At 46.0% G+C, this 26,643-nt stretch overlaps 1 protein-coding gene across 1 annotated transcript; it reads left to right on the top strand.

The window, feature by feature from the left end:
- Window positions 1-9,327: 9,327 nt before the first annotated feature.
- PLA1A (phospholipase A1 member A) lies at window positions 9,328-25,846 on the top strand (the record flags this gene model as incomplete). Its single annotated transcript, XM_082498799.1, has 11 exons — window positions 9,328-9,400; window positions 11,220-11,421; window positions 13,948-14,125; window positions 15,599-15,707; window positions 16,592-16,693; window positions 17,585-17,674; window positions 18,559-18,726; window positions 19,755-19,844; window positions 20,360-20,468; window positions 23,978-24,142; window positions 25,509-25,846. 11 exons carry the CDS (start codon window positions 9,328-9,330, stop codon window positions 25,591-25,593), a joined length of 1,371 nt encoding a protein of 456 aa, XP_082354925.1. The 3' UTR covers window positions 25,594-25,846.
- Window positions 25,847-26,643: the final 797 nt, after the last annotated feature.

Below are 26,643 nucleotides of genomic sequence, written 5' to 3'. Positions count from 1 at the left end.
CACTGCAGCTTCTGTGTGTCACAGGTTCCCACAGGAGAAAGAAGCAGCACATCTTCAGGATGGATTATGCTATGTGCTTCTCTCTCCTCTCCCCATCCCCAGATGTTTAGTGACACAAGACTGGGATAGGTGGCAGTGCTTTGAACTTGGATGGAGAAGCAGGGAGGCTGGGAAGGCAGAGACTCAGGAGGGGAAGGCTGACAAAGGATGAGGCTCTACCAACAGCACCCTGGTTTTTACAACAGATATTTGCAAGGCTAGAAACTTGCATGTCAAGTCAAATTTGCTACTGATTTATTTCATCCACTTGGGCAAATCAGACTGACTTTCAGAGTCTTGATTTTTTCATACAGAGATGACAGATTATTTTATCTTCATAAAACATTAACATGAGAACATTTACACATAGGCAACACCACACATAACAGCAATAATGCAAGCATATAAACAAAAAGACAGCATGAAATCTTGCTGATTTAGTTTAGTGAACAACAGTAAAGAGTTTGTATTTGTATTCCTGATCTCCTACCCTAATCAACCACTGCAGAATCAAAGTTTTATAGAGAGGAAAAGACAACAGAGCTAGTTAATTTTTTTTTTTTTTAAGGAGGATATTATGATACTTGCTGCCACAATTACCCTTTCCAGTTGTTCAGTTACCATCATCACTCCCTTCCAACTGTATGTTGTTTGGAATATGGAATTTCATTTCCTGGGTAAGTCTACAGCACCTGGACTCAGATGCTCAGAGTAGCAGTGGCATGCCAACTTATGTAATGTAATGTAAGGTAACAATCTGCCTTCACACACACACAAAGTTACAAGAGGATAGTCAAGTAATCATGGATTCCTAACAGTCATTTAGAACTATCTGAAAAAGCACTGCAAGTGAGATGAAGAAATTCCATCTAAGGCTGAACATGGGCAGACTGACTCACAGTACGCACAGGTATGCAGAGTCCTAGCTTCTACACTGGTCCCACACACACACCTGGTCCCAAAGCTCTGCTGGCTGCAGAACAGGATCTCACAATCTTAATTAAACAAGAAAACCTGAAGACTTCTGGAATAGTACGGGAGGAAATCTCAGGGAGTTGTTCTGAACACTCAGTAGCAGAACCAGCTGCTTAAAGCCTTCAGGAAAAGCAAGAAGAGACTGTTCCTTTTTTTTTTTTAAAGGGATGCAATACGTCCTATTTTTGGCACATCCAGGAAACTCCCAAAGCAACAGAAAAGCCACTGAGAAATCCCTTAGACTAGAGGACTGATAAGAAGATCCACATAGAGCAAGCCATGCTGCTTGGTTCATCCAGCAATATCAGCTACTTCTGATGACAATGACAACTTTGTACATTTGTCTTCAATTAAAAAAATGCATTTGGTTTGTACTTCTCATGTTCATAGCCCTATGCAAGGTCTATGTACACGAGGGCTATGCTCCTCAGGCACACAGGAGGAATTTGGATTAAGAAGGCCTTTGTTTAGTATTTCACCAGAAGTGAATATTAATAATTTACATCTAGAAAAAGCCCCACCCATTAAAAAAACCAAAACAAAAAACACCACACAAAACCAAACCGTTGAGAACTTTGACGATTTTTCCTTGAGCAAGAAGTAACACAGAATACAAAATAAACAGCATTTTCATATACAGGGATGACAAGAATATTTTTACAATGAAAGCTATTTTCCTAAATTCCTTAACACCTCAGGAACCGGGCGCACACATGGTTTGGGTGTACAAAGCTCCCCTCGTCCAGAGCACCTCCTCTGTAGTGCACTTGGACAGGAAATTAACTGTACCATAAAAATCACACACATTTCCCACTGCAACCTTCACGTTCACACAAGTTCGAGACAAACAGGGCACAAGTATTATCACCCATGCCAAGCATGGGGGGAGGGGTTTGTGTGCATGTATCCTAAACATACTGATCAGTGATACTAAGAAATTCTAGTGTTAAATGCGGGGGGGAGGGGGGGGGGGGGGGGGGGGGAAGCTATTTGGTTCTGCCTACTACCATTGAGAAGGACAGAAAACAACCTAGAATTGTCTAGGTTGGAAGGGGCCTTTTAAGATCGTGTCCAGCCACTAATCTAACACTGCCAAAACCACCACTTACCACGTCCCTCAGCACCATGTCTACCTGTCTTTTAAATACCTCCAGGGATGGTGACTCTACCACCTCCCTGGGCAGCCTGTTCCAATGCTTGACAATCCTTTCAGTAAAGGCATTCTTCTGACATCCAATCTAAGCCTCCCCTGGTGCAACCTGAGGACGTTTCCTTGTTACTTGGGAGAAGAGACTGACCCCCACCTCACTACAACCTCCTTTCAGGTAGTTGTAGAGAGCGGTAAGGTCTTCCCTCAGCCTCCTTTTCTCCAGACTAAAAAACCCCAGTTCCCTCAGCCACTCCTCATAAGACTCCTGCTCTAGACCCCTCACCAGCTTCGTTGCCCTTCTCTGGACGCGCTCCAGTGCCTCAATGTCTTTCTGGTATTGAGGGACCCAAAACTGAACACAGCACTCGAGGTGGGGCCTCACCAGTGTCGAGTACAGGGGGACGACCCCTTCCCGAACCTGTTCCCCCCGGCGCCCCGCAGAGAGCCGCAGCCGCGGAGCTCGGGACCGGCCGCGGCCAGGGGGGCACCTCCCCAGGCCCGAACGGCGACTACGAAGCCGCCACCCGCGAAGCCGCCGCCCGGCGCCGCTCCCCCCCGCTCCGCGACCCCGGGGCAGCACGAGCCCGCCCGGCTGCCTGAAGGAGGGACGGTTACGGGTTGCGCCGCTCCCCGCGGCGCCGCCGTTAACGCTCGCTGTGCCCGCCCCGCTCCTCCACCCCGACACCTGCGAGGGGATCCGGGCGGCTTGCGGGGTGTGGGGGTGTGGGAAGGCGGGAAGGGCTCGGGAAGGGTCCCCGCCGCCCATCACGACTTACCCAGAATGAGGGACACAAAGAGCAGGAGCCGACCCAGCCAAGCCGGCGGCCTCATCGCTGCTCTCCCCAGCAGCTCAAAAGAAACCGAAACGTGAGGACGGACCGCTGCCCGCCTCCCGGCCCGGCCCGCCCCCTCAATCGTCCTCTCCCCGGCAATGGGCGGCCGCGGTGGGGTGCTGAGTAACCGGGGTTGTTCTGGAAACTCCGCGCCTCCTGTTAAGAGAGGGGATTTCAGCCTTCGCGGCCGCCGCCGCTGCGTCGTGGTGGGTTGCGGCTGCCGGAGAGGAGCAGGGGTGCGGGGCGGCGCCGCCGGGAGGGGTTCTGGTCCATGGGGTGCACCTCCAGCAAGCAGAAACTCTTGCAACGGGGAAGTTTCAGCTCTATTTAATCGAAAAGCTGAGATGAAATCAATTTTATGACTCTCCTGGAGAAACTGGCTGCTCATGGCCTGGACAGGTGTACTCTTCACTGGATAAAAAACTGGCTGGATGGCCGTGCCGAGAGAGTGGTGGTGAATGGAGTTAAATCCAGTTGGTGTCTGGTCATAAGTGGTGTCCCCCAGGGCTCGGTGCTGGGGCCTGTTCTCTTTAATATCTTTATCAATGATCTGGATGAGGGGATCGAGTGCACCCTCAGCAAGTTCACAGATGACACTAAGCTAGGCGGGTGTGTTGATCTGCTTGAGGGTAGGATGGCTCTGCAGATGGATCTGGACAGGCTGGATCTATGGGCTGAGGCCAATGGTATGAGGTTCAACAAGGCCAAGTGCCAGGTCCTGTACTTGTGTCCCACCAACCCCATGCAGCACTACAGGATTGGGGCAGAGTGGCTCGAAAGCTGCCCAGCAGAAAAGGCCCTGGGGGTGTCGGTGGACAGCTGGCTGAATATGAGCCGGCAGTGTGCCCAGGTGGCCAAGAAGGCCAACAGCATCCTAGCCTGTATCAGGAATGGTGTGGTGAGCAGGGATTTCGGAAGTGATCATCCCCCTGTACTCGGCACTGGTGAGGCCCCACCTCGAGTACTGTGTTCAGTTTTGGGCCCCTCACTACAAGAAGGACATTGAGGTGCTGGAGCGCGTCCAGAGAAGGGCTACAAAGCTGGTGAGCGGTCTGAAGGACAAATCTTATGAGGAAGGACCGAGGGAACTGGGGTTGCTTAGCCTGGAGAAGAGGAAGCTGAGGGGAGATCTTACCACCCTCTACAAGTACCTGAAAGGAGGTTGTAGAGCGGTGGGGGCTGACCTCCCTGGTGACAAGTGATAGGATGAGAGAAAATGGTTTCAAGTTGCACCAGGGGAGGTTTAGATTGGATATTAGGAAACATTTTTTCACTGAAAGGGTTATTAAACATTGGAATAGGCTGCCCAGGGAGGTGGTGGATTTGTCATCCCTGGAGGTGTTTAAAAAAAGGGTAAATGTGGTACTTGGGGACATGGTTTAGAAGTGGTTTTGTCAGGGTAGGTTAATGGTTGGACTTGATGATCTTAAAGGTCCCTTCCAACCTCAGCAATTCTATGATTCTATGGAGTGGGAGCCCCACAGTTTAGGGGGAGAACACCTTTCAGCAGGCAAACATGACACCTCAGAAAATGATGGTCATCTAAACCTGGTACTCCCGGCAGCCCGATGTTTGACACCAATGCTCCCTAAAACACCCACTGTTCTCTTTGGGGGACACATGGCAGTGTGTCCATTTGAGGGGTGGGTCTGAGGCTAAGCCTGGCCATGCTCACTCGTGTCAGCCAAGGCTGGGTTGGCCTCTGTGGGGGTGACCCTTCTGCCTGCATGATGGAAAAAAATAGAATAAAACAGAAACCAGCTCTGACTTCCAGGGGTTTCCTTCCACAGCAGCTGCTCAGGCAGCCATTCACAAAACTAAAACAAAATTACATTCCCTTTCATGGATGACTGGTCTCTTGACACTACAGAGTGTTGTTGAGGAAGAAAGGGAAAATACCACAACAGTTTGGGAAACATAAACACCCAGCAGCTATTGAAAAATTGCTACTCTGCCAAATACTCCAGCGGCAGCTTCCTCCCACAGCAGTGAGTTGCCGCCTTCGCCTGCATCCCATTCACAGTGTGTTATCCTGGCTGAGAAGAATCCAGCTGCCGGCTGGTCCAGCTGCAGACCTTACAGCCTCAAAGCATGCTCAGTTCCCAGGAGCTCAACTGCCTGTCCTGGGGAACACCAGCACGGCACTCATGCTGCATGAGGAGACTCTCACCGCAGGTTTATCCCTCAGATGGTGCTCTCCCACTGCGTTCGGCCCACACACTCACTGCTGAGGAGCTGTGTCGGGCTATTCACCACGACTTGGAGTGACCTCAGGTCTGCTCTTCACTCAACAGTGCCCGTAGCAGTTCAGAAAAAAAAAATATAAAAATTGGCAACCATGGAGAGTGTAACCAGAGGACCTTTCAAAATCAACACTGAAGATGTTCCAATGCTGAGTGGTTTTTTTCCTTCTTTCTAGGAGTTGCTGTTACCTCCTTTACCTCATCACTGCAGGCTGCAGCATGAGCTAGAATGGCACTGCACATTGGGCTGAGCAGTGCTGTCTCGTTCAGTTCTTACAACATCAGAATAGTACCTATCCATTCTCCATAGCTATGTTGGAACAACATGGCACATAACTGGCTTCCAAATGGAGTCAGGCCCATCCCATAAATTCCTTTTGCTCAGTGAAAGAAACTCACAACAAGCCTTTCTGTCCCTCTCTTCCCTTTTCCCCTCTGTTCTCAATCTCTGTCATGTCAAAGGGAGTTCCCTGCCCTGTAAAGGCTCCAGGTCACACCAGAAATGTAATGTGGCCATCTTCCTGCCATATCCTGTTGGCAGGAGCAGCTGTTCTCTGCTGCTGACTAGTCCTCTTGTCAAGTAAAATGTCTTTCCAAGATGTCAGAGACCTTGGATTGAACCTTGTTGCTGGGAGGATGCCACCTCCCACCTTGCACACTACAACTTTCCTGTAGGTTATAAGATCTTCAGGGTTAGCAGAAAGAAATCTGAAGCAGGGACTGACGCTTTCACTTAGAAACAGATTATTTTAGGGTGGAAGGAACACAGGAGGTCACCCACACACACTCAAAGCAGGGCTAAGTTCTTCCTACTGAGCTGCTCCACATTGTAGAGGATGATTAGGGCTTCACAGGGCAGAGAAAGTGATAAACTTGAGCTTGTGGCTGGTGCCCCCACCTAGACTCCTCTGTTTTTGGGAGACTAAAGGGACATGTGGCAAGGATGCATTCTTCCTTCTTGTGCATACTTATACAGTCATACTAGGTAGAAGGTCCATAAAGTACTTGTGAAAGACTCAAGAAAATGACCGTTTTTTTCTATTTTCCTGACTGAGTACCCAATGTAACTTGTCCATGTTTTCTCTTCTTCAGTTGCCAAGTCAGTCATTAATGTTTTCTTCCTAGTAGCTCATAGTTAGGACACTTCTGAATGTCAGGAGTTTGAATAATTTTTTGTTGAGGTGAGAACTAAACCCAATTCCTCTGTCAATCCTGGGAACAATACATAGGAGCCCAGGTGCTTAACATAAAGCCATGGTTTCTACTCCATGGGCAAAGGGCAGAAAATACAGGAGCTATGATACCAACTGTTCCAGCAGTAGGGTGGATCTAGGCCTTAATGTACAGTGAGCTAAGCTCTGCATGTATTTCATGCCATCCCTCGAATGCAAAGACCACAGAGAGAGGTTTTAAAATAGTAGTCATTTGCTTAACTCACGCTTGGTTTCCCCCAGGGTCCTGCACTGCTTCCCCGATTGCATTGTTTCCAGTATCAGCGAACAGTTTTCCAGTCTAAGTCAATGTTCCTGTGATCAGATTTCCACTTGACTACTGGTAATTCGCAGCCTCTGCCAGCTGTTGCTTTGTGGGTGGGGAGATGACATTTTCAGCTGAGTTGAGCACTTTCAGCATTTGCTTGAATGTGCAGACAATGTGATTTTTTCTTTTTTTTTTTAAATGAAAAGAATTTGTGCATAAAATCAAGTTTGTTTGTTTTCATTATCCCTGACTCATTCTCAAGTGAGTCACACTGTGCTTCATGATCGTATGCTGTAAGGAACTGTTAAAAGAAATCTAATGTGGTTTGAAAGTCTTTGCAACCGTGTTCCTATTGCCATTATAATCACTCCCATTGGGAAGTAAAATAAGTGGCACCAACAGTAAGTTTCTGAACTAATAACTGTAGTTAGCCAGTAATTAAATTCACAAACGAAAAATAAGAAAACCCTTCATACCAAAATAGTATTACTGGTAAAAGCATTTTAAGCACGGAGGAACTGAGTGGCTTTTGCTGTTTGCATGTGGGACCATCACAGTGGGCTGATATAATCAAAAATTTCCTGGAATTACTAAATCTGAGACTACAGAAAAAAAACTGCTCAGGAAACAGAATTTTCGATTTCATGAAGACTTTTTTTTTTTTTTAGCATACCAGGATGTTGTTTATCAGCTCTGCAAATACACATAGCACTGCAAAACTAAATCAAACCTGCACCTCTTGGCCACAGGTTTGTTTTACTCTAAGGCTGTAATACCAGTGCCTGCCTTATATTACATGGCATTTCAAAATTTCCATAGAACTTGGCAAAGCGTAACAGTTGCATCCCGCTATAAAGAGTAGAGCTTGTTACCATAATTTTAAATAAAAAATGGAAAGAAGTGTTTGCTGGTTTTCTTTAGGTGCTCCGATTTGCTTTAGTGTAAGAAATTTGTAATTTTTACAATTACACTGTTGCTCTGGAGGCTTGTATGGAAATGTCACTGCCTATTGGTATGATTTCACAAGTTTACTTCCTTCTTGATTGAGAGATTACCCAGATCAGTGGAATTTGTGGGTGTAATGAAGAAGGAGTGGTCCCGTTGCGGTCTATGGGCTTTTGTCATACAGTCTGTGAATCAACATGAGTCTAGGGCTGGGGTTGGAAAGATAAGAAGCAGGCTGGAAGCCAGGAGTTGGCTATTTGTATTGCAGCTTTCAGTCTTGGAAAATTGATTGGTCTGACAAACTCAGTAGCATATTTGAAGACACACTAAGAGTCTACTTCTCTGACAGTAAGCCAGCTTGGTCGTGGAGCCAAGTATTTCAGGATCAGAATGTATCTATATAGGTGTATATGGGGGGATGCAGATAGGGCAGGGCCTCAATAGCCCTCCAGACCAGGCAGTTGATGCTGCCTAACTTCCCTGTAAGAACTGGAGAAATTTCTCTCGCGAGTGACTTGGAAATAAAAAAGATCTTTTGCTTCAAACAGCTTGAAAGCCTTTGGCTGGAGCAAACCGGGGTGAGGAAATGACTGCTATTGCCGATAACTGTAAAGGAAAATAATGTCTGATGTTTTTGGAAAGGTATTTAGGCATCTTTCGGATCAGACTGAAGCAATTTCTTCATTTTGTTGTCCAAATAAAGCAGCTGTAGAATAGCGCCTAGACAGGGAACACTCCTTCGCTCTTTACAGTTCTTACCATTTAACATGGTCAAAGGCAAAGCTGCCTTGTTCTTTTGCAAGAAGGACCAACACGCTTCAATGAGACTTAGGAAACAGGTGTGCCCTTACCTGAAAGTTTAACGCAGACAGGGAGATGGTACCACCATCTCATGAATATGGTGTGACAGACTCCTAGTTACATGTTTGGTTGTGCGCTTATGCTTCTCTGTCTGTTTACACCAAAGCGGTAAAGTTTTTTTATTCAAAGATCTGTTTGAACTATTTGCATGCTTATGATACTGGTTCATTACTGAGATCATCCTTTTATTTCCTCTAGTATCTGAAATGCAGTCTCCAAAGGAAGAGTGTCCCTGCCCTAAGACATGCACAGTCTGAGCATATCGCAGCAATAGGCCACTGTGTGGCCACTACATTTTAGCCTTTCCCCTCAATTTCAGAAGTAATCTGTTGCTTTGCCTTTTTTGGCAGTTAAGGGAATCTGACCAACGGTAGAAAGAGAGGAAAGAGATAGCAATTCAACAGGAAAATGCAAGGCTGGTATGAGTCTTCCTGGCATGGACTTACTGTGAAGCCTTGTGACAAATCAGTGTCCCCAGTCAGAATTTGGCAGATAGGTATAGGTGGCAAGGATAAAGTACCATAACTCTGTTGCTTTTTATGTCTGGTTTCACTAGCTGATTTCTGAAGTGCGAGGTAGGGAGTAAAGGGGTGTCAGCATCTTTTTTTAGAAAGTCAGTGGAGTCCTGTGCTAACACAGACTTTGGCTAATGGTCAAACAAGAGCAGAGGTGATTGCCCCTACCCTTTTTTCCCAAAACAGCACAGCCTGGTTGATCATTAACAGAGCCAAGCTGATCGAGCAGCCCACCACAGCTGTTTTTCCCTGGACAATCCTCGTACTTGTAGTGGACTAAGAGGAAGATGGTGGAAGATCCGAAGAGAAAGCCACTCATTGTTCTTGCTGTCCTCCTGCTGCTCAGCTCAGCACAAGCAGGTAAGAAAGACAGGAGTGCCTGGCAAGGGACTGGAGGTTTTACATAGAAGGATCTGAATTCAATTCTCCCTAAACAACCTGTGTGTCAAGAGGACCTTGCTATAATCTAGTTAGATGCCAGGAGAAAGGGTAGTGCAACAATGGACCTTTCTTCTCCCATGCTTTGATTCAATCAGTCTCAGGGATTTAATTCCACTAACCTGACTTAAAAGAAAGATCCGGGTTTACCCTGAAGTGTAAGGAAGTGGAAAAGGGACCACTTGACCTCTGCACTGGCATCTCCTGCTTTAAAAGATTATAATCTGCAGTAGCTGAGAGAAAACAAACAGATGCCACACTTCCATTTCTTTCTTTAATTGCACTGTCAATGAAAATTGCTTTTGTGACCCTCACTGCAGTCCCACATCCCCTGCAGCTTCACAGCAGTGCGCATCCTGCCTTACCTTTGCTCACAATCCCCCTCATCTTAACGCCATTTCTGACATGGACCGTGCTTGCACAGAACCTGCCCTTGCTAGTGAAGCTGGCTCATGAGCTGCGTTTTCGTTTTTTTTCTGAATTGATCTCAGGGAACATGTCTTTCTCTCTTGCCTTCAGTACACAGGAAGACCAAAATAACCAACAATAAGGGATAATCACATCCCACAAGGGGGAATCTGAATGTCGAATCTCACTTCTTTGTGCTGACCCTTAGGCCATGTTCTGCCTAGCTAGTGTAAAGTATCTTCTATGGGAACAGCCAGCAGTTAGGAAGCTGGTTGGTTGATTTTTTTTTTTTTTTTCATTTTTATTTTGTTGTACGTGCAGATTCAAGGCTGTTTCGCTTCCTCCAGTCCAGAAAAGGAAAGGTGCATGCATAATCACTGCAGCAGGATGCAACTATGCCAGTTCATAAAGTAACACTTTTTAGGTCAGAAGGGACTGTTTAATCAATTATTTGGCTTCCTGCTCATTGCAGGTTAATAAATTTCACCCCGCTAGTCCTTCAGTAAATCCAATGTCTTACCTTCAACAAACCTTCCAAAATAGCAGCCAGTCCTCTGAAATGACAAAAGATGGAGAATCCAGCTCTTCTGTGGGTAACCTAGCTATACATAATGCTAGCCATACATACTGCTAAACTTCTATGCTTGCTTTCTAGCCTAAATTTGCTTAGTTTTTCACTAGTACAGGTTTAAGGTTGGTTTTTTTTTTTTCTATCTAGAACAAAGTGCCTTCCAGGAGCCTCCTTTTCCTTCCCATAAAGCATTTTAATCCAGTAAATGAATCAATCAGGAAATTGTCATTGACACATTTTGTCACCAGCATTCTCATAATTTGTCATCAGCATTCTTATATGTATTTCTGTATTTTTGACACAACTGCCAATTAGACTTGTACCTTCTATTAAGCCTACCAGAGTTTGAATAGAAATATCCCCATTCAGTGGTGACTATCTGTTGGCAACCATTTTTTTAAAGATCTAATAGCCAGCTCATAAATGTACTTAGTAGCTGGTGTGTGTGGCTGATTTGGAAAAAAAACCCCAACAGAATGTCATTCACATCTCAGTAAAACAACCCTCAAAAGTCAAAGCTACCATGACATCCACAGTTATCTTCCCCAGCCAGTGCTGGAATTCTATCAAAGGACAAAAACAACTTTATCAGACAGATAAAGTTCCAGAATAGGCTGATTTTAATTTTTGTTCTATCCTTTTAATCTTTGTCAATAGAGGCAAGATTGCTAACTTCATTTTTCCTAATTAATTAGAATGAGCTTTTTTTTTTCCATTGCACAGAGACAGACTAAATATGCTATTCGCTCCCTCTTGTTGCAGAGAATACAGACAGACTCTCAGGGCATCACTGCACTGACTTCCAGACAGCAAATTTCCTACGGGGCCGTAAACTTAAGGTCCAGTTTCTCCTGTTCACCTCCTCAAGCCCCAGCTGTGGGGAGCTGATTTTAGCTGACAATGACATCAAGAACTCCAGCTTCAACAGCAGCCTAGAAACCAAGATCATAATCCATGGCTTCAGGTGAGAGAAAGAAGAGCACTGTGACTAAGTTTTTACTGGTAAATTAAACACTGCTGAGGCATTTCCAGCCACTGGTTGGGGTGGCATGGAAACTCCCTGCTTGTGGGACCTTCTTAGTCTCCCCAGCAGAGCAGCTGCATGCAAAACACCTGCTAAGAACAGTCTAGAGTGCTCAGCCCCAAACCAGAGCTGGGAATTGTCTGGGAGACTGCTGGTGGGCCAGGGCCAGAGGCATGGAAAATGCTGCTGACAACTCTCATTACAGCACAACTCAAAGTCCTTTAGTTTGTGACCAGCTGTCTATTTTGCATGTATTTCACATTTTTTGGAGCCTAAAAAGAGTTATGAAATTATCATCTTTCTTCTTTCTCTCTCTCTCACTCTTTTGCTTGTCCTCTTGCTCTCTTCTCCTTTTCCTCTTTCATTTTCTTGCCTTCTTTCAACCTTTTTATTTAAGAAGTATTTTCTTCAAGGTTCTTGTCCCTTTAAATTTTCTCCTGGGAGCTCATGTCCTGATTTATCAACAACCTGTATTAGTCAGCCATTTAGGAGCCCTGCCGGACACATACTTCTATTCTTGAAATTGTAGGGATTTGAGCTGGGTTTTTTTAAGCTGTCACCATTTTGCAAGCTTATTTTACTGTGCCATTTTTTAGCCAGGTGTGACCATGTAACATTATTTATTTTGATGTGCAGAAGTCTGAATGGAAAGTGCACAGAAGACCTGAAACCACAGAAGATGTGGCAGGATCTTTTCAGAAAACCAGCCATTGCCTTCATGTGACATAGCACACACCCTACCAGGTGGTATTAGGGGCAGTGGGTATCATAGAATAGTTTGGGTTGGAAGGGACCTTTAAAGGTCATCTAGCCCAACACCCCTGCAATGAGCAGGGACACCTTCAACTACATTAGGTTGCTCAGAGCCCTGACCAACCTGACCTTGAATGTTTCCAGAGATGGCACATCTACCACTTCTCTAGGCAACCTGTTCCAGTGTTTCACCACCCTCATTGTAAAAAATTTCTTCCTTATATTTAGTTGAAATCTACCTTCTTCCAGTTTGAAGCCATTACCCCTTGTCCTGTCACAACAGGTCCCACTAAAAAGTTTGCCCCCATCTGTTTTATAAGCCCCCTTTACTAAAAGGCTGCAACAAGGTCTCCCCCTGGAGCCTTCTCTTCTCCAGGCTGAACAACCCCAACTCTCTCAGCCTGTCCTCATAGGAGACGTGTTCCATCCTTCTGATCATTTTTGTGGCCCTCCTCTGGACCTGCTCCAACAGGTCCATGCCTTTCCTGTGCTGAGGGCTCCAGAGCTGGACGCAATACTCCAGGTGGGGTCTCATGAGAGAGGAGTAGAGGGGGAGAATCACCTCCCTCATCCTGCTGTCCACACTTCTTTTGATGCAGCCCAGGATATGGTTGGCCTTCTGGGCTGTGGGCGCACATTGTCAGCTCATGTCCAGCTTTTTGTCCACCAGTAAGTACCCCCAAGTACTTTTCAGCAGAGCTGCTCTCAATCCCTTCATTCCCTAGCCTGTAATGATACTGGGGGTTGCCCTGACCTCATAAGTGCAGGCCTCATGAGGTTCACATGGGCTCACTTTTTGAGCTTGTCCAGGTCCCTCTGGATGGCATCCCATTCCTCAGGTGTGTCTACTGCACCACTCAGCTTAGTGTCATCTCCAAACTTGCTGAGGGTGCACTTGATCCCACTGTCTATGCCATGGATGAAGATATTAAACAGTACTGGTCCCAATATGGACCCCTGAGGAACTCCACTTGTCTTGATCTCTAAGTCTTACCCATAAGCTTTCAACCTGCTCACAGCTATTCTTCAGAGACAGTTATTCACACTCTATCCATTTCTTGATGTAGAGGGCAACACCTCTGCCCCTCCTTCCTTGCCTGTCCGTTCTGAACAGCCTCTAGCCATTGATAGCCGCATTCCAGTCATGGGATTCATCTCACCAGGTTTCCATAAGGGTAACTACGTCATAGCTTTCTAGCAGCACAGTGGCTTCCAACTCCTCCTGTTTGTTGCCTGCGCTGGGTAGGACACACCCTCCTCAGTTTTCCTTGAATTCTTGCATATAGAATTTCTTTTTTAATTGTCTACAGATAAGGAAATGTAGGAGTGAAAGGCTAGGTGACTGAACCAAGGACTTCCTGCCAGTTGGTAGCACAGCAAGATAGAGCTGTTCCTGGTCAGCTCACGTACTCCAGATTAGCTCTGTGGTGACTAACTGAAACACTGCAGCAAGACTGAGATCTCAGCCTGACCTCTGCAAATATTATCTCATTCATTAAAATATCTAGTTCCCTTCTGAATCTGCCCACTCTGGAAAGTGTTATTACACCACCACAAAGAAGCGCCAGGGTGTCTGGCACCAGAAAAAAACTTTCACCAACTGTCTGGCAGCCTCCTCTGAGACATGTGCAACTCCAGCACCAGTGAACAACATATTGGCACATTCCCTACTTTGGAAGACATCTAACGTACTTGTTTCTGATGACTCCACAGGGCTTTGGGTACCAAACCTTCCTGGATTGAAGGGCTTGTCCATGCCATACTGCACACAAGCCAGGTGAATGTGATTGCAGTGGACTGGGTTTATGGATCGACAGGAGCCTATCCCTCTGCAGTGGAAAATGTCACACAGCTGGCACTCTCAATCTCACAATTCATCAGCAAGCTCCTGGTAAGCTACTGTGAATTTCCAGTGCAGAGGAGCATGGCCAGAGAACAACATTCATGCAAAGAATCCTGAGAGCTGCTCCCAACCTGCTGTCACCAGGAGCTGAGCAAGTGGGCTCTGTATTCCAGAGTGAGCGCTGTGGAGCACTAAAGAGGTTTCTTTTCTCCCTCTTTCTGTCCAGGCTTGAGCATGCCACTGTTTTTCTTCTTTCTCTCGAGTTTTGACGTTTTCTGGAAAAACAGCTGCCTCTCCAGCCTGGGACAAACCTGAAGGATGCCTTGCGTTTCCTCAGGTCCATGCTTCACTGGACAGTCTTCTTCTGCCCACAAATTTTGTCCAAGGAGCTGGAGAGGGTGGGATTTGAGGCTACTTTATATTTGCTTTGGGCTTCAGGTATACTTCCCAGTAGTTGGAAATCCCCAAATATGTCCCAGTTCCTTCGTGCACAGCACAGCTGAACAACACTTACGCAATGAGAGTGGTATATCTTTGTGTTAACCGGCTATGCATAAACTCTCCATGTAACGTTTGCACTGCAGACCCAGGCTGCACAGCATGGGAGTTCCTGGGTATGCACCACGTGCACAGTCACATATTTCTATCCAGAAGTATGGCAACCCTTGGAGCTGCTGTCTCATTAGAAAGATGGGGATGGGGGGTGGGGTGGAGGGCAAGAAGACTGTCATCCCTCATCACTGATTAGGTCACACAGTGAACAAATGACTGAGCTGGACCATACCACCACTACTCATTTTGTATTTGTGCTGAGGTCTAGCCCAGCTACTTAAGGACTTTTTCTGTCCGGCCTCTCCTGCAACACTACACCACAGAATACTATTCTCTTGTCATAAGCCTCAGCACTGCTCCAGGATATGGCCTCATACATTTCAAAGTCAGAATTTTTCATATTGCCACCACATGCTCTCCCATTGTATGGTACTGCATCATGCACACCAGCCTGCAGGCAGCTGAATTCCTGTGGATGGGGTCATCTCACATCAGGTCTCAGTGGCTGTGCGTTACCTAGCAGTTCAGCCCATGGCTAAATCCTTAATCTCTGAAAATATAATCTTAAAATACTGTATATTGGTACAATGGTTGTATAAAAGTGGGAAAAAAAATTCCTCTGCTTTACTGAGAAAAAGATTATTCACGTGGTGAACATGGGTCATTCAGATGAGAGAGGGAAATGCAGTCTGAAGCAAGCTGTGGAAAGAGAAGCTACAGGCTATGTAGTTATGAACAGGAGCATCTGCCCGACCTGGTTAGGGTTGGGTTTGCATCTGTGGACCTGAAGAAAGACTCTGAAAAACAGAAAGGGCAATACCCATCATTCCCACAGCTAGTTGGTTCTCCACCATACACCTCAAAAGCAATCCTATATTAGAAGAGTTACAGAGCTGCTGTGTGGGCTGGGATAGGGTATTTCAACTTTTTGCTACAGAAACATTAATTTGTATTATCATCAATCTGCAGGCCCTGGGAGTTTCAGGGACATCCATCCACATCATTGGGGTAAGCCTCGGTGCACATGTTGGTGGCCTGGTGGGGCATTTCCATGGCGGTCAGCTGGGACGAATAACAGGTATCATAAAACTGAGTCTTCGATCCTCAACTGCTCTTCATGGGAGAGAATGAAAGAGCAAGGAAGGAGAGTCATTTATAGCGGTATTTTAATTGCTTACGGGATTTTTCCAAGCTTCAGAAGAGCCTGATAATGCCTTTCCATCCATCAGACCCCTCCACACCACCAAAAGAATGCATGTATTTGCAAAATGGTTCCTTCATTCCCTTTTCCTCCTTCCCTCCTCCCTCACAAATGCAGACACATCAGTTTGTATATTGTTGATATTGCCTCTTCCATAGAGAATTAATGGGATGGAGTCCGACGCAGTGAAACTGGCCAGCTCTGAGGCTAAGTGGCATGTGGAGCAGAGCTACTGCTTAAAGTATTGTTGTTGCCTAGGGAGTGGAAAAAATCTTGTGAGATTACTTTTCTACAAAAAATGAATAGGATAAACCTCAGCCAGAACACAAAATAATTATCTTTAACCTGTTCCTTGATATTGCCAAGGATAATTTCCTGTATTCCTTTAACTCCCTAGAAGTTGCTCTCGGAGCAAGTTTTTGGCAAAGATGTAGATGGCTGTTTAAGGACTCTATTTTATTTGTGGGGAGAGGTCTCAGAAGCCTCTTTGTTTTAAGGATGTTTGATAGTATCAAACCTTTGTAATGCTTGTATTAGTTAACGCCTGTGATGCTGAATTCATCAGCTAACTGGTGATCTTCAGTAAAATTTGTCAGACTGTAGTGCTAATACAGATGACAGTCCATTTAGGGAAGGTGTTATGAGTAATTTATGACATCTGCCTAGCAACATTTTTAAAGTTTTGGGTAAAATAACTGGTCCAGAAAAAAAGAAAGAGAGGGGCTGAAGAGCACTTGTTGAAGTGTTTGATGTTGTTACAGGCCTGGATCCCGCAGGCCCTAAGTACACCAGAGCCAGCCCTGAGGAGCGCCTGGATCCTGGGGATGCCCTCTTTGTGGAAGCCATTCATACTGATGCTGACAGTAAGCTGGCTTCCATCTTCTTTGGCCCGTGCTTCTGTTCCTCCTGCCATCATTATTGCTAAGGACTCTGTAGGTCATTGTCCCTTTTTTGCCAGATTACAATGATTTCAGATTCACTCAGAGGTTTCTTGATTAGAGGGTCTTTAATGATGAATTCATTGGCAAGTATCCATACTCCACAGCACTTCAAGCAACAGACAGGTGGAAATAAGACAGAGAGCAATCTTCCAACAAATATTTCTTACTTAACTCCACTACAGCAGAGTGAGTTTACGCAGAACCAGCTCAGCATGGCCTTTGCCACCTGGAAGGAATTTACATGTCTAGTCTCACTTTGCTTTCTTGCACCTGACGTAAGGATAGTGCCACTGCAAGTGCTGGTGGAAAGTAACAGAGTCAAACCAACAGCTGGTGCAGCAACTGAGTGACTTTTCTAAAGCACTTAGGGTCAACATAGGCAGAACATGTACTGAAGAATAACATGGTGCCTTTGAGTCACACCTCTTGCCTGGAGATCACAAAAATCTCTACCAACATAACTCTCAATCATGCCTCATAATCCCCCATTAAGGTTGTGGTCAGTTTTGTTCTCCTTTAGGCAGAATCAAGAACCTGAGTCACAGAGGTGGTGGTTAAGCTGCAGTTCCCAGTCATTTGTGCTTGGACCACTCTCTGTTCCATGCAGCAAACCTGCACAATGCAGCCACATCAGAACAGGAAGTCTGTCCTTGCTGTCTCTAGCACCGCAGCCAGGCCCAGCACTACTAATTGCTAATTACTAATTACTACTAATTGGTTCGACCAATTATTGGGGCCTATCAAGCAGCATGTAGGGTAAAGCCTATAGAAGAGCCAAACATAAGAATGAAGTGGCATTTTACCTCCTTTCAGATTTTGGGATCCGGATTCCTGTAGGCCACATCGATTATTTCATCAATGGAGGCAAAGATCAGCCAGGATGCCCCCAATTCATCTCAGCAGGTGAGAAGACTCAAGCCAAGCAAAGGGCTTTCATGGCCATGTAGCACCCTGTGAAAATGCTGTTTGGCAACCAGCTCCTGCTACAGTCAGGGCAGACATGTATACATGCATTTGTAAAGACACACGGTAGCAGAGATTCATGGCCCATGTTTCCTCTCAGCAGTACAACAAGCAGCTGAAATTAAAATCACATACAGGTCAAGTGTCTTGGCAGCACCTCTGTCAAGAGACGTGATTTTGTTGACACTTCTGTATGAGCCAAAACCGTAATATCAGCAGAGTTTGTATCAACAAAGAAATTTTTTTTGCTAGAAGGGCTCTGAGGTACTACTAGCAAAAGCTTCTTTTTGTTTTCATGCTGCAAGCTGTGTCTATACTTAGAGAGACAGCTTGTATGATTGCTGCCTTTTCCTTCTAGAGAATAGGACTTTACACAGCAAATAGTGTGGATAAATACTCAAATATGTTCTGGATGAGCCAGCTGCATTGAGGGTCTGGTTACAGGGAACATCTATGGTAACTCGCTTCCTATAGCTGGGGTCCCAGTGCAGGTGGGAGTCAAAGCAATTGTACCCCCTTGCGGAGAGCTTGGGGCCTCATTGATGGTACACTGATGGAGACATGACAGTCCTGTGGTCCCCCTCTTCTGGGGCACTCTGTTAGTCTGGGAGATACACTTCTAACTTCCTGCATAACTTCTCTTGCAGTGGGATCTGGGCTTGTAATCACAGAGGTGCTCTGCAAAATGATATTAATGGGAAGGGGATGGATGCAGAATCAGTAAGAGTGTTTCTTGACTCTCAATTCCTTGGGAGCATGCAGAAAGACTGAAGCCAAGGGAAAGGCTCATGGCTGCTTTTCTCTGGGTGCGTTTTTTCTTGCAGGCTATAAGTACCTGATCTGTGATCACATGAGGGCAGTACATCTCTATGTCAGTGCCTTGAAACATTCCTGTCCGATCGTGGCGTTCCCTTGTGGAAGTCATCAAGATTTTCTAAATGGACGTTGCCTGGACTGTGTTGACCCCTTCCTGTTCTCCTGTCCCAGAATAGGTACAGTACCAGCATGAGACCTTCCTGGAGCAGATGACAATACTTTCCTGATGGGTGTCAGTGCAGAGCACAGTACGCAGTTCAGATTTCTCTGAGCAGGATTTGCTTTGGATCTCTTTGGGGATAGCAAGAAGTTGTTTCTTTTTCAGGCTTCTATAGAGAAGCTCTAAAAGCTTATATATTGCCCGACATAAAAAACAAAATCTTGAACATTTCTGATCTTTAAAGGATTCATAGGGTCCACAAAGGAGTTGAAAGAGAGTTTCCAGAATCACCTGCTTAATAAGTGGGCAATTAGCTCAAAAAGTGTCTTGTTTAGAGAAGCAGCTGGAAATTTTAGCCCAAGCCTGAAGTCCCATTCTTCTACAAACCACTCACTGTCGCTGTGTCACCTCCTTCTCATAAATTCCTGCCATGGCGACCCCAAAGATGAACTCCCTGAACTGGGAGAAGGTAGTAGTTGCCTCTTTTAAGCTTCTGGAAGTAGGCTGTGGCATGAGGAGAGGAAGTGTCCTCTGGTGCTATTTGCAGTCTGGCACCAGAGGAATATGAAAGGCCTCTTTTGGTATAAGTGCTGTCAGATCAGCCACCCCTTCCCCATCTCATCAAGCCACAGTGTTAGTCAGTTATGGTGGTATCATTTGACCAATAAATTCAAGTTCCCAGCACCTTGTGTTTGCATTGTCATTTACATCTGCACTAAGTTTCCTGACTTGGTAGTCTTTAATCTTGCTTATTTTGCAGAGGTGTACCTGATGACAGTTTGTTAGCAGAGGAATGAAACAAAGCCACCAAGAGGTACTCTGATGATTACCTGAGGTAGCTAGATTAGGTTTCCTGAGGGAATATTAACCTGTCAAAGACACCACAAACCTGTACTTGCTCTGATTTGCACTGGTATAAAGAAAGGGCCTGTGATCCGAGACAGTGGAGTTGGGCGGTGTGAGTGGAGGTGAATCAGGACCAATTATTTTTCTGTTCTGGGTGATTCATGTCTTTCCCTGTGCTGGCTTTATTTCTTCCTGCAGGCCTGCTGGAGAAGGCAGGTGTCAACATGAGAAATCTGCCCAAGGAAGTGAAAGTTTATTTAATGACCAGTCCCTCAACCCCATTCTGTGGTAAGTAGCATGAGAAAAAACAAGTCATAGAATCAGAATGGTTTGGGTTGGAAGATACCTTAAAGATCATCTAGTTCCAACCCCCTGCCGTGGGCAGGGACACCTCAGAAGGTTGTTGACCAAATGAGGCAGATTCTCTAGGTAGTTACAACTCACCATCCACATCAGAATTAGCTGCTGTGGCCCAGACAGTCTGAGACACACAGCTGAAAAGCAATAACCCTGCACATCTGCCCCATAAAGCCCTTTCCAATGGGTTTATTAGTGTGGGCAGAGTCCTGGATTAAGAGAGCCACATGGCTTCAGGACTGAAGTGTAGAGAAAACGTACACTGGACTATGCAGACCTGCCCACTGTGCCTCTCATGCCACAGAGACTAGTTTCTTTCTTATGGCTGTTTAATCTTCTTTCTTCTGGTGGGGCCAGGGAATGAGTGCTAGAGGCCTTCTTTTGGCAGCAGTGGGTCCAACTGAAAGCACCTGCCCTCATTCCCACATACTTTGCCTCTTGCTCAGTCCATCACAGCCTGGTTGAGTTCCACTTGCAGAAGAAAAGAAACATAGTCACCAGCATTGAGATCACTTTCCTCAGCAACAGCACCAAGGACACAGCGAAGATCACCATGTGAGTGACAGTACATGTTTCTGGCCTGTTTTATCCCAGCTCCATGTGTAAGGATGTTTATATCAGTCCAGGAAAGGCACAACGATAGCATATTTCCCTGAGTACAGTCACTGTGTGATGAACCACAACCTTTCTTCTCGAGTCCCTTCACATTTACCTTAAATGTTCTCAAGAATCAGGCGTGTGCTACCATTACTCAGTAACCCTGGCTAGGTCCACATCTTCCCTGACTGCACAAAGCAGTAGGTATACTCCAGGATCCCCAAATTTATATACTTTTGTGTTGCTATGCTGGCTCCTTTTCTACAACATACCATTGCCTGGTGCCAATTCACACCACAATAACTGTCAGATAGTTATTACCTCTACTCTGCCAGACAGAGATGGCTACAGCAAGACCCCATCCACCAGAGGTTCCAGACTGATGGACTGGGTGGGATAGACATTCCTCTTGATGCCCAATAGGATAGCAGTTGCAAAGAGGAGACAAACGCATCTCTGCACAGTCAGAAATGTAGCTTGTTGCCACTGCAGTAATGCGACAAAGCACTCAGGCTCCCATTGTAGGGAAAAGTCTAGGGGGCAAAGGACCAAGACCACATGTGTAGACAGACAGATCTCTCTTGAAAGCACCACCCTCCTCCAAACTGTATCTGAATTAAGGAAGCAGACTCAGATTCCTGATCCACAGCCCTTGCCTCAGGGGGCTCTCCCCACCACAGAGAAGTTCCCCAGAAGTCTTCCTCACTTCTTCCTACACCTTTCTGCCCACTGCTGTGCGCTGGGGACCACAAGGTAGACATGCAGCTAGCATGTGCTACTGAGTGCATCAGGAAGCAGGAAAAGAGTCTGCTAAAGAGCCTCAGCCAGCTCTCCTAGGATCAGAGGGGTTCCAGTGCTGGCTCCCACGCAGCCCTTGCAGCTAAGCCAAAAAATTGTGACCTGAAGCTAATTGTGTTACTCCTTTGGTCCTGGGCACCAGGAGGTACAGGTGAGGACCGGGGGAGGTGAAGCCACACTCCAGGGTGCTCTCCAGCCTGACATAGCTGCTTGGTCACAGATTTCCAGCCAGGCACTGCAATTTGGAGTCCGTACTCCAGCCTGGTGGAGCTCAGTCTGTTCTACCCCAAAAAAAGCCAAGTCTGCCTTTTCTAAAGATGCAGGAGGGAGGAAATAGTAATGGCCAGGTCAAGTGTAGCACCGGTGCAGCACTTCTTTCACAGTGTCAGACACAGGGTTTGGTAGGTGTCCAGAAGGAGGCATGTGAGCACTGAAGGGAAAGGCTGCCTGGGGAAGGGAGACAGGCAGGCAATCCTGAGGCTTTGCTGTACCGTCAAGTGTTAATGAGACGGTAGAGTTATAGCAGGGTAACCTATCCAGAGATACCCTTACCCTGGGAAAACAGCAGGTGTGTTTCATTTAAGTGCCTTCCTAAGAAGCACAAGGCTAAACCGAAAAATTTGCTTACAGCAATAAACCTACAGGTTTGGGAGCAGAAAATTGAAGATACCCCTTTTAATTCACACTGTAGCAAAAAGCAAAGAAATTTCCCCGCTCTAGGCAAAGCTCAGGCCTCCAGTGCAGTCAAGCTCAGTCTTGAACAGGCATCTAAACATAGATTCTCACATCGCAGTTCAGACGCTGAATGATGACTGACTTACTTCAGGTGATCCGACATGCACGTCATCCTGCAGCTCCCCAGAAGTGCACAGGGACTTGGGAGTGTTCAGCCAGTCTCACACCTTCAGCAAGTGACTTGCACGATTGTGTCTTGCCTCACGCTGCCCTTCTCCTCTCCCAAACATCAATTCCAATCTCACTCCTTGAGATGCCGTTACCCCACACATGTTGCTTGGAGTGCCTCAAGAGACATGTCCCCAAGCCCCACAGCTGCCATGGGGCTGACTAAGGAGCTTGTTACATGGCATACTTCCCATCTGCATTGCCATTGCTTATACATCACACGACACCTCCCACATCCAAGAACACATATTTCCAAAGTCAGCTAGAGTCCTACATCCATCCAAAGGCTGTGTGGGGTTGGAACAAATGTCAGTCCCAAGAATTACTTTCTTCAACCTGCTTAATTTACTGTGTTCCTCTGTCCTAGGGCAAAACTGGATCCTGCCCATGGACAATATGCAGTAGAGACATGGTCTCCCCTCTATTTGTTTTCTACTCACTATCCATTATTCACCTTAGTTGCCACGATTTCATGATGCTTCCTATTTTTGGCAGGTTCAAGCCACATTTAGTCAGACACACAAAAACTCCAGCATCTACCACCACAGTCTAAGGGAGAGGACAGGATGTACTGGTTTGGGTTGGCTACTCTGGCCTAGAAGGACACTAAGTGCAGCCATCAGCCCACTCCCAGGAGCAACTTTGGTTAGCAGAATTGTAGCCTCTTCCTGACCCTTTTGTCACCTCTCCCCTTTGCTTACCATGACATTTCTGATCAGGCAGTTACCCAGGTGCTTCTGGGATTGCACTGAGTCAGCAATACACATGTTCTTCATGAGCACAAGGAAATTGATGATCTCCAAGCTCCTAGAGGTGCCAAGTAGATCAGGCATAAGAAGGCTCATTGGATGGATGCCACAGAAGGAAGGCAGCCCACCCACGTAAAAAGGTTGGGCAGCATCAGTTCATACCACATGACTGACTGGGCTCTGATCATTAGCTATTTACCCAACCTCTGGCATTTCTCAGTTCTTGTTACCTTGGTAAGACCATAGGTACAGACAATAATCCCTCTATCCAAGCATCCCACCTTCAACATGGTCAACAGCAAATACCTAGAGAAAAGAATAAAAACACAGTGTAAGCATGTAGCAATACTTTCCCCCAGATAGCTTCCTAGTGTATAACTAATTACATCTCAGGGACTTTCAGAGCCAAAGGTGAGATTTTTGTCCTTATTACCTGCCAGTGCTTTTGTCTCCCATGAATGTGTCCAGTCCCCCTCTCATGACTTGTGCAGTCATATAAACTTTCTAGAATCCACAACATGCTACAGCAAGGATTTTAACAGCTTAATAGGAATGGTACTTTGTGCAGTGTGCAATCTTTTTGAGCCTGCCACCTCTTAGCTTTCTTTGATGACCCCTAGTTCATGTACTGGAAGAAACGGTGAACAACCAATCCCTATCTGTGCCATTCATGATTTCATAGATGTTGACCTTATCTACCACTTACTTCTCTGTAGCAATCTGGGCAGTGTTTCAATCTATTTGCAATAGCAAGAAAAGTTGTTGTACTTGTGTGATGGAAGGAAGGATATTTATACAGAAATATTCCTGACTACAGAAATAAAACATGGAGAGACAGCCAATAAGACTCTCATGCAATGCCTTGTTTTGACAGATGAGTCTTCTCCCTCCATTTTATTATGTGAGGGCTTCATGATAACAACCCAGGTTCCTCCAGTGTTTCAACACATCTGTATATGACCTGCATTTGCAGGTTGATTCAATGTTCTCCCTCACACCTCTTACCCTGCCTTGCAGACCTAAGCACCAGGAGATGGGCAAACGGCTGCTGGCCCACAGAGTTCCCCTCTGTGAAATAAACAGCGTGACACTGAAGTATCTCCCCAAGAACCAATTTTGGAGGAAAGATGAGTCATCCATTGTTGGCAAGTTCTGTGCAGCCCCGCTGCCTCTTGATAGCAAGTAAGTCACAGGAATATCTTACAGGGATCCACTGAGCCTGTGGATGCAGCCTGTGGTTTGAAATAATGCATTCCCTCTCCCATTTAGATAAACATATAAAGATGTCTCTCTCATCCCCTCTGTGTCCCTATGTAAATCATTTTCTACCTGAGAGAGAGAAAAACTTCCAAGGTAGTTTTCTAGGATTTTTCTCTGATTCTTCCCCCAGGATAAAAGTGTTATGCCATGGACAGAAAATGGCTGTGACTCACATCACATTGAAGATGCTTAAGTTAGAAACCATGGCAAAAGCTTGTATTAACTAGAATGTGTTCCTTTGGTCCTTGCTTGATCTCTCCATCTTCCCCCCTGTCTACATTGGGCCCCCATGTGAAACACGACAGACGCACATTTTTCAGGATGAGACAACAGAAGACCAGTAATACATTTCTCCTTCTTATACTGCACAGGTTTATAAAGCACTAAGGCTAAAGACAACCGTTTTGGCATTTTCTGGGCCAGCATTGTACAGTATATGCCTTCAGCCATAATTACCTTATCCAGAGTAGAAGCAGCCAAGTCCTTCTCATCCCAAAACAGATAATGGTCTTCTCCATAACACAATATTCTTGCCAGGAGTTTTGCAGATCGAGAGTTCTTGCAGGGAGGGCAAAATAGCTGGATCTATACCGACACATTAAACTCTGTCCACATTGCTTCTGAGTTGATTCTCAATGCTGGCTCCAGGATGAAGCAAGCTAGCAGGTACTCCAAAGAGGGAAAAGCAGAAGCAGAAGGCAAACTGGGCTCACATTCAAGTTCTGTTCTGATGGGCAGTAAGGAGACTCAAGCACAAGGCAGTAAAAATATATCCAGCAGGCCCAGACAGGGAAATAAAGAAGCATTCCTATGTAAATACCAGGCACTCCCTTGAGTATAAGGACTATGCCTTACTAGCATGCTTTGCAGAGCAAAGCACTCCAAAGTTTGGATGGATGTGCAAATACATGGCTTTTTATCACTTGTGAATGGGCCAGCATGGCACATTTCCTTAAAGGTGTACTAGCCTGCACCCCTGGAAGCACTGGACCTGGCTGTGATGCAGGTGGACATCTGTAGAATTGCACAGGTTCACCACTATGCTCATCACTAAACTGGGAGCACTCAGAGCAACATTGGTACTGCTAGGAGGGGGCGGTGGAAAGGTGAAGGACACAACCCCACACGCACTCCTCCAGCCAATTCATCCCAGCCAGGGTAAAGCACCCTGTTCACCATACCCTTGCAAAGCAGCACAAGGTCCATCTGCAGCTTGCTTGCCTCTTTGTTAGGATAGCAACCTCTGCCTGCCAGTGCACAGCCTGACTTTCTTGTGCTCTTCCCACAGCAGGACAATGTCATGTCTGCCCTGGAACCTCACCCTCCCTGGAAACACGGACATCTCCTACGAGCTGCCCGCTGCTTGTGCCTAGCACTGCCTTCAGAGCATGCAGGCATACCCAAAACCAGGAAGGAGTCCTAAACCTACTGCTCCTCTCTGCTCACAGGGGATACATTCACCATAAACCTGGATAGGTTATTTATTTCCTGCATTAGGGACAGGATGTCAAGGAAAAGAAGTGTGTGGCGGATCAGCAAGTACAAGGTTGACTGCTCACTGCAAGACCTCTTAGTTGAAGGACTGGATTGGGACTTTTATCTCACAGGTTCTGTACCCAGCTCTGAAATTGAGACAAGCAAGTGTTTTAATCTCAAGGTTTGGATTTGTATGAAAGAAGGAGGAGATATCACTCTTCCTACAATGGGAGTATTGTGATGATTCATTTGTGTTTTATATTAAAGTGTCCTGAGATCATATTAAAAATGAGAGGTATTATTTTTCCTCAGCAAGGGGAAACGGTGTAGTTCAGGTTTGGCATGGAAAGGAGTCATTCTTAGCCAGCGCTCCAATGGGAAACTTATTAGTTCCATCTACTTGCAGAGTGAGACCCTATTGATTTCATGTTAGTGCTCCTGCTAAGTAATCAGCATGAATCTCCTTCCTGTGGCAGGGCCGGAAGATGTTGGCTTGTCCTCTTTGAAACTCACATGAAGTGAAACAGACACCGGGAGCACAGCAGTGCTCTTGCATTTTGCACTGCTTTGAACAGCTGCCCAGAATAGAAGGTAATAGGAAGGAGAACAGAGCATCAATGCCACAGGGTCACCTAACACAAATTAGTCCCAGGAACTCAGCACAGCCTTTCAGACCTGGAAAACTTGCTGAGATTTGGAAAGAATTGGTGAAAGATTACAATGAGAGACATGTACATAGAAACAGCCCTCACCCATCCACACCTTTTCCACCACCTGGTGCATAGAGAAAGTCTTACATTACTTCTGCCCACAACCCACATCTTCTGTAGACCATTTTCTCTGGTTCCCTGGACAGGCTCCACTGGGTGATAGGGAAGTGCACCAGGAACGCCATAGTCAGGAGAGAGGAACGTGCTAAAGGCATTTCTGCCACGAGGAAGCCTTAG

The sequence above is a fragment of the Vanellus vanellus genome (genome assembly GCF_965231255.1).
Source record: "Vanellus vanellus genome assembly, chromosome: 1".
NCBI classification, from domain to species: domain Eukaryota; kingdom Metazoa; phylum Chordata; class Aves; order Charadriiformes; family Charadriidae; genus Vanellus; species Vanellus vanellus.
The sequence above is the reverse complement of the archived record's forward strand: the minus strand, read 5'-3'. Positions and strand labels throughout refer to the sequence as shown.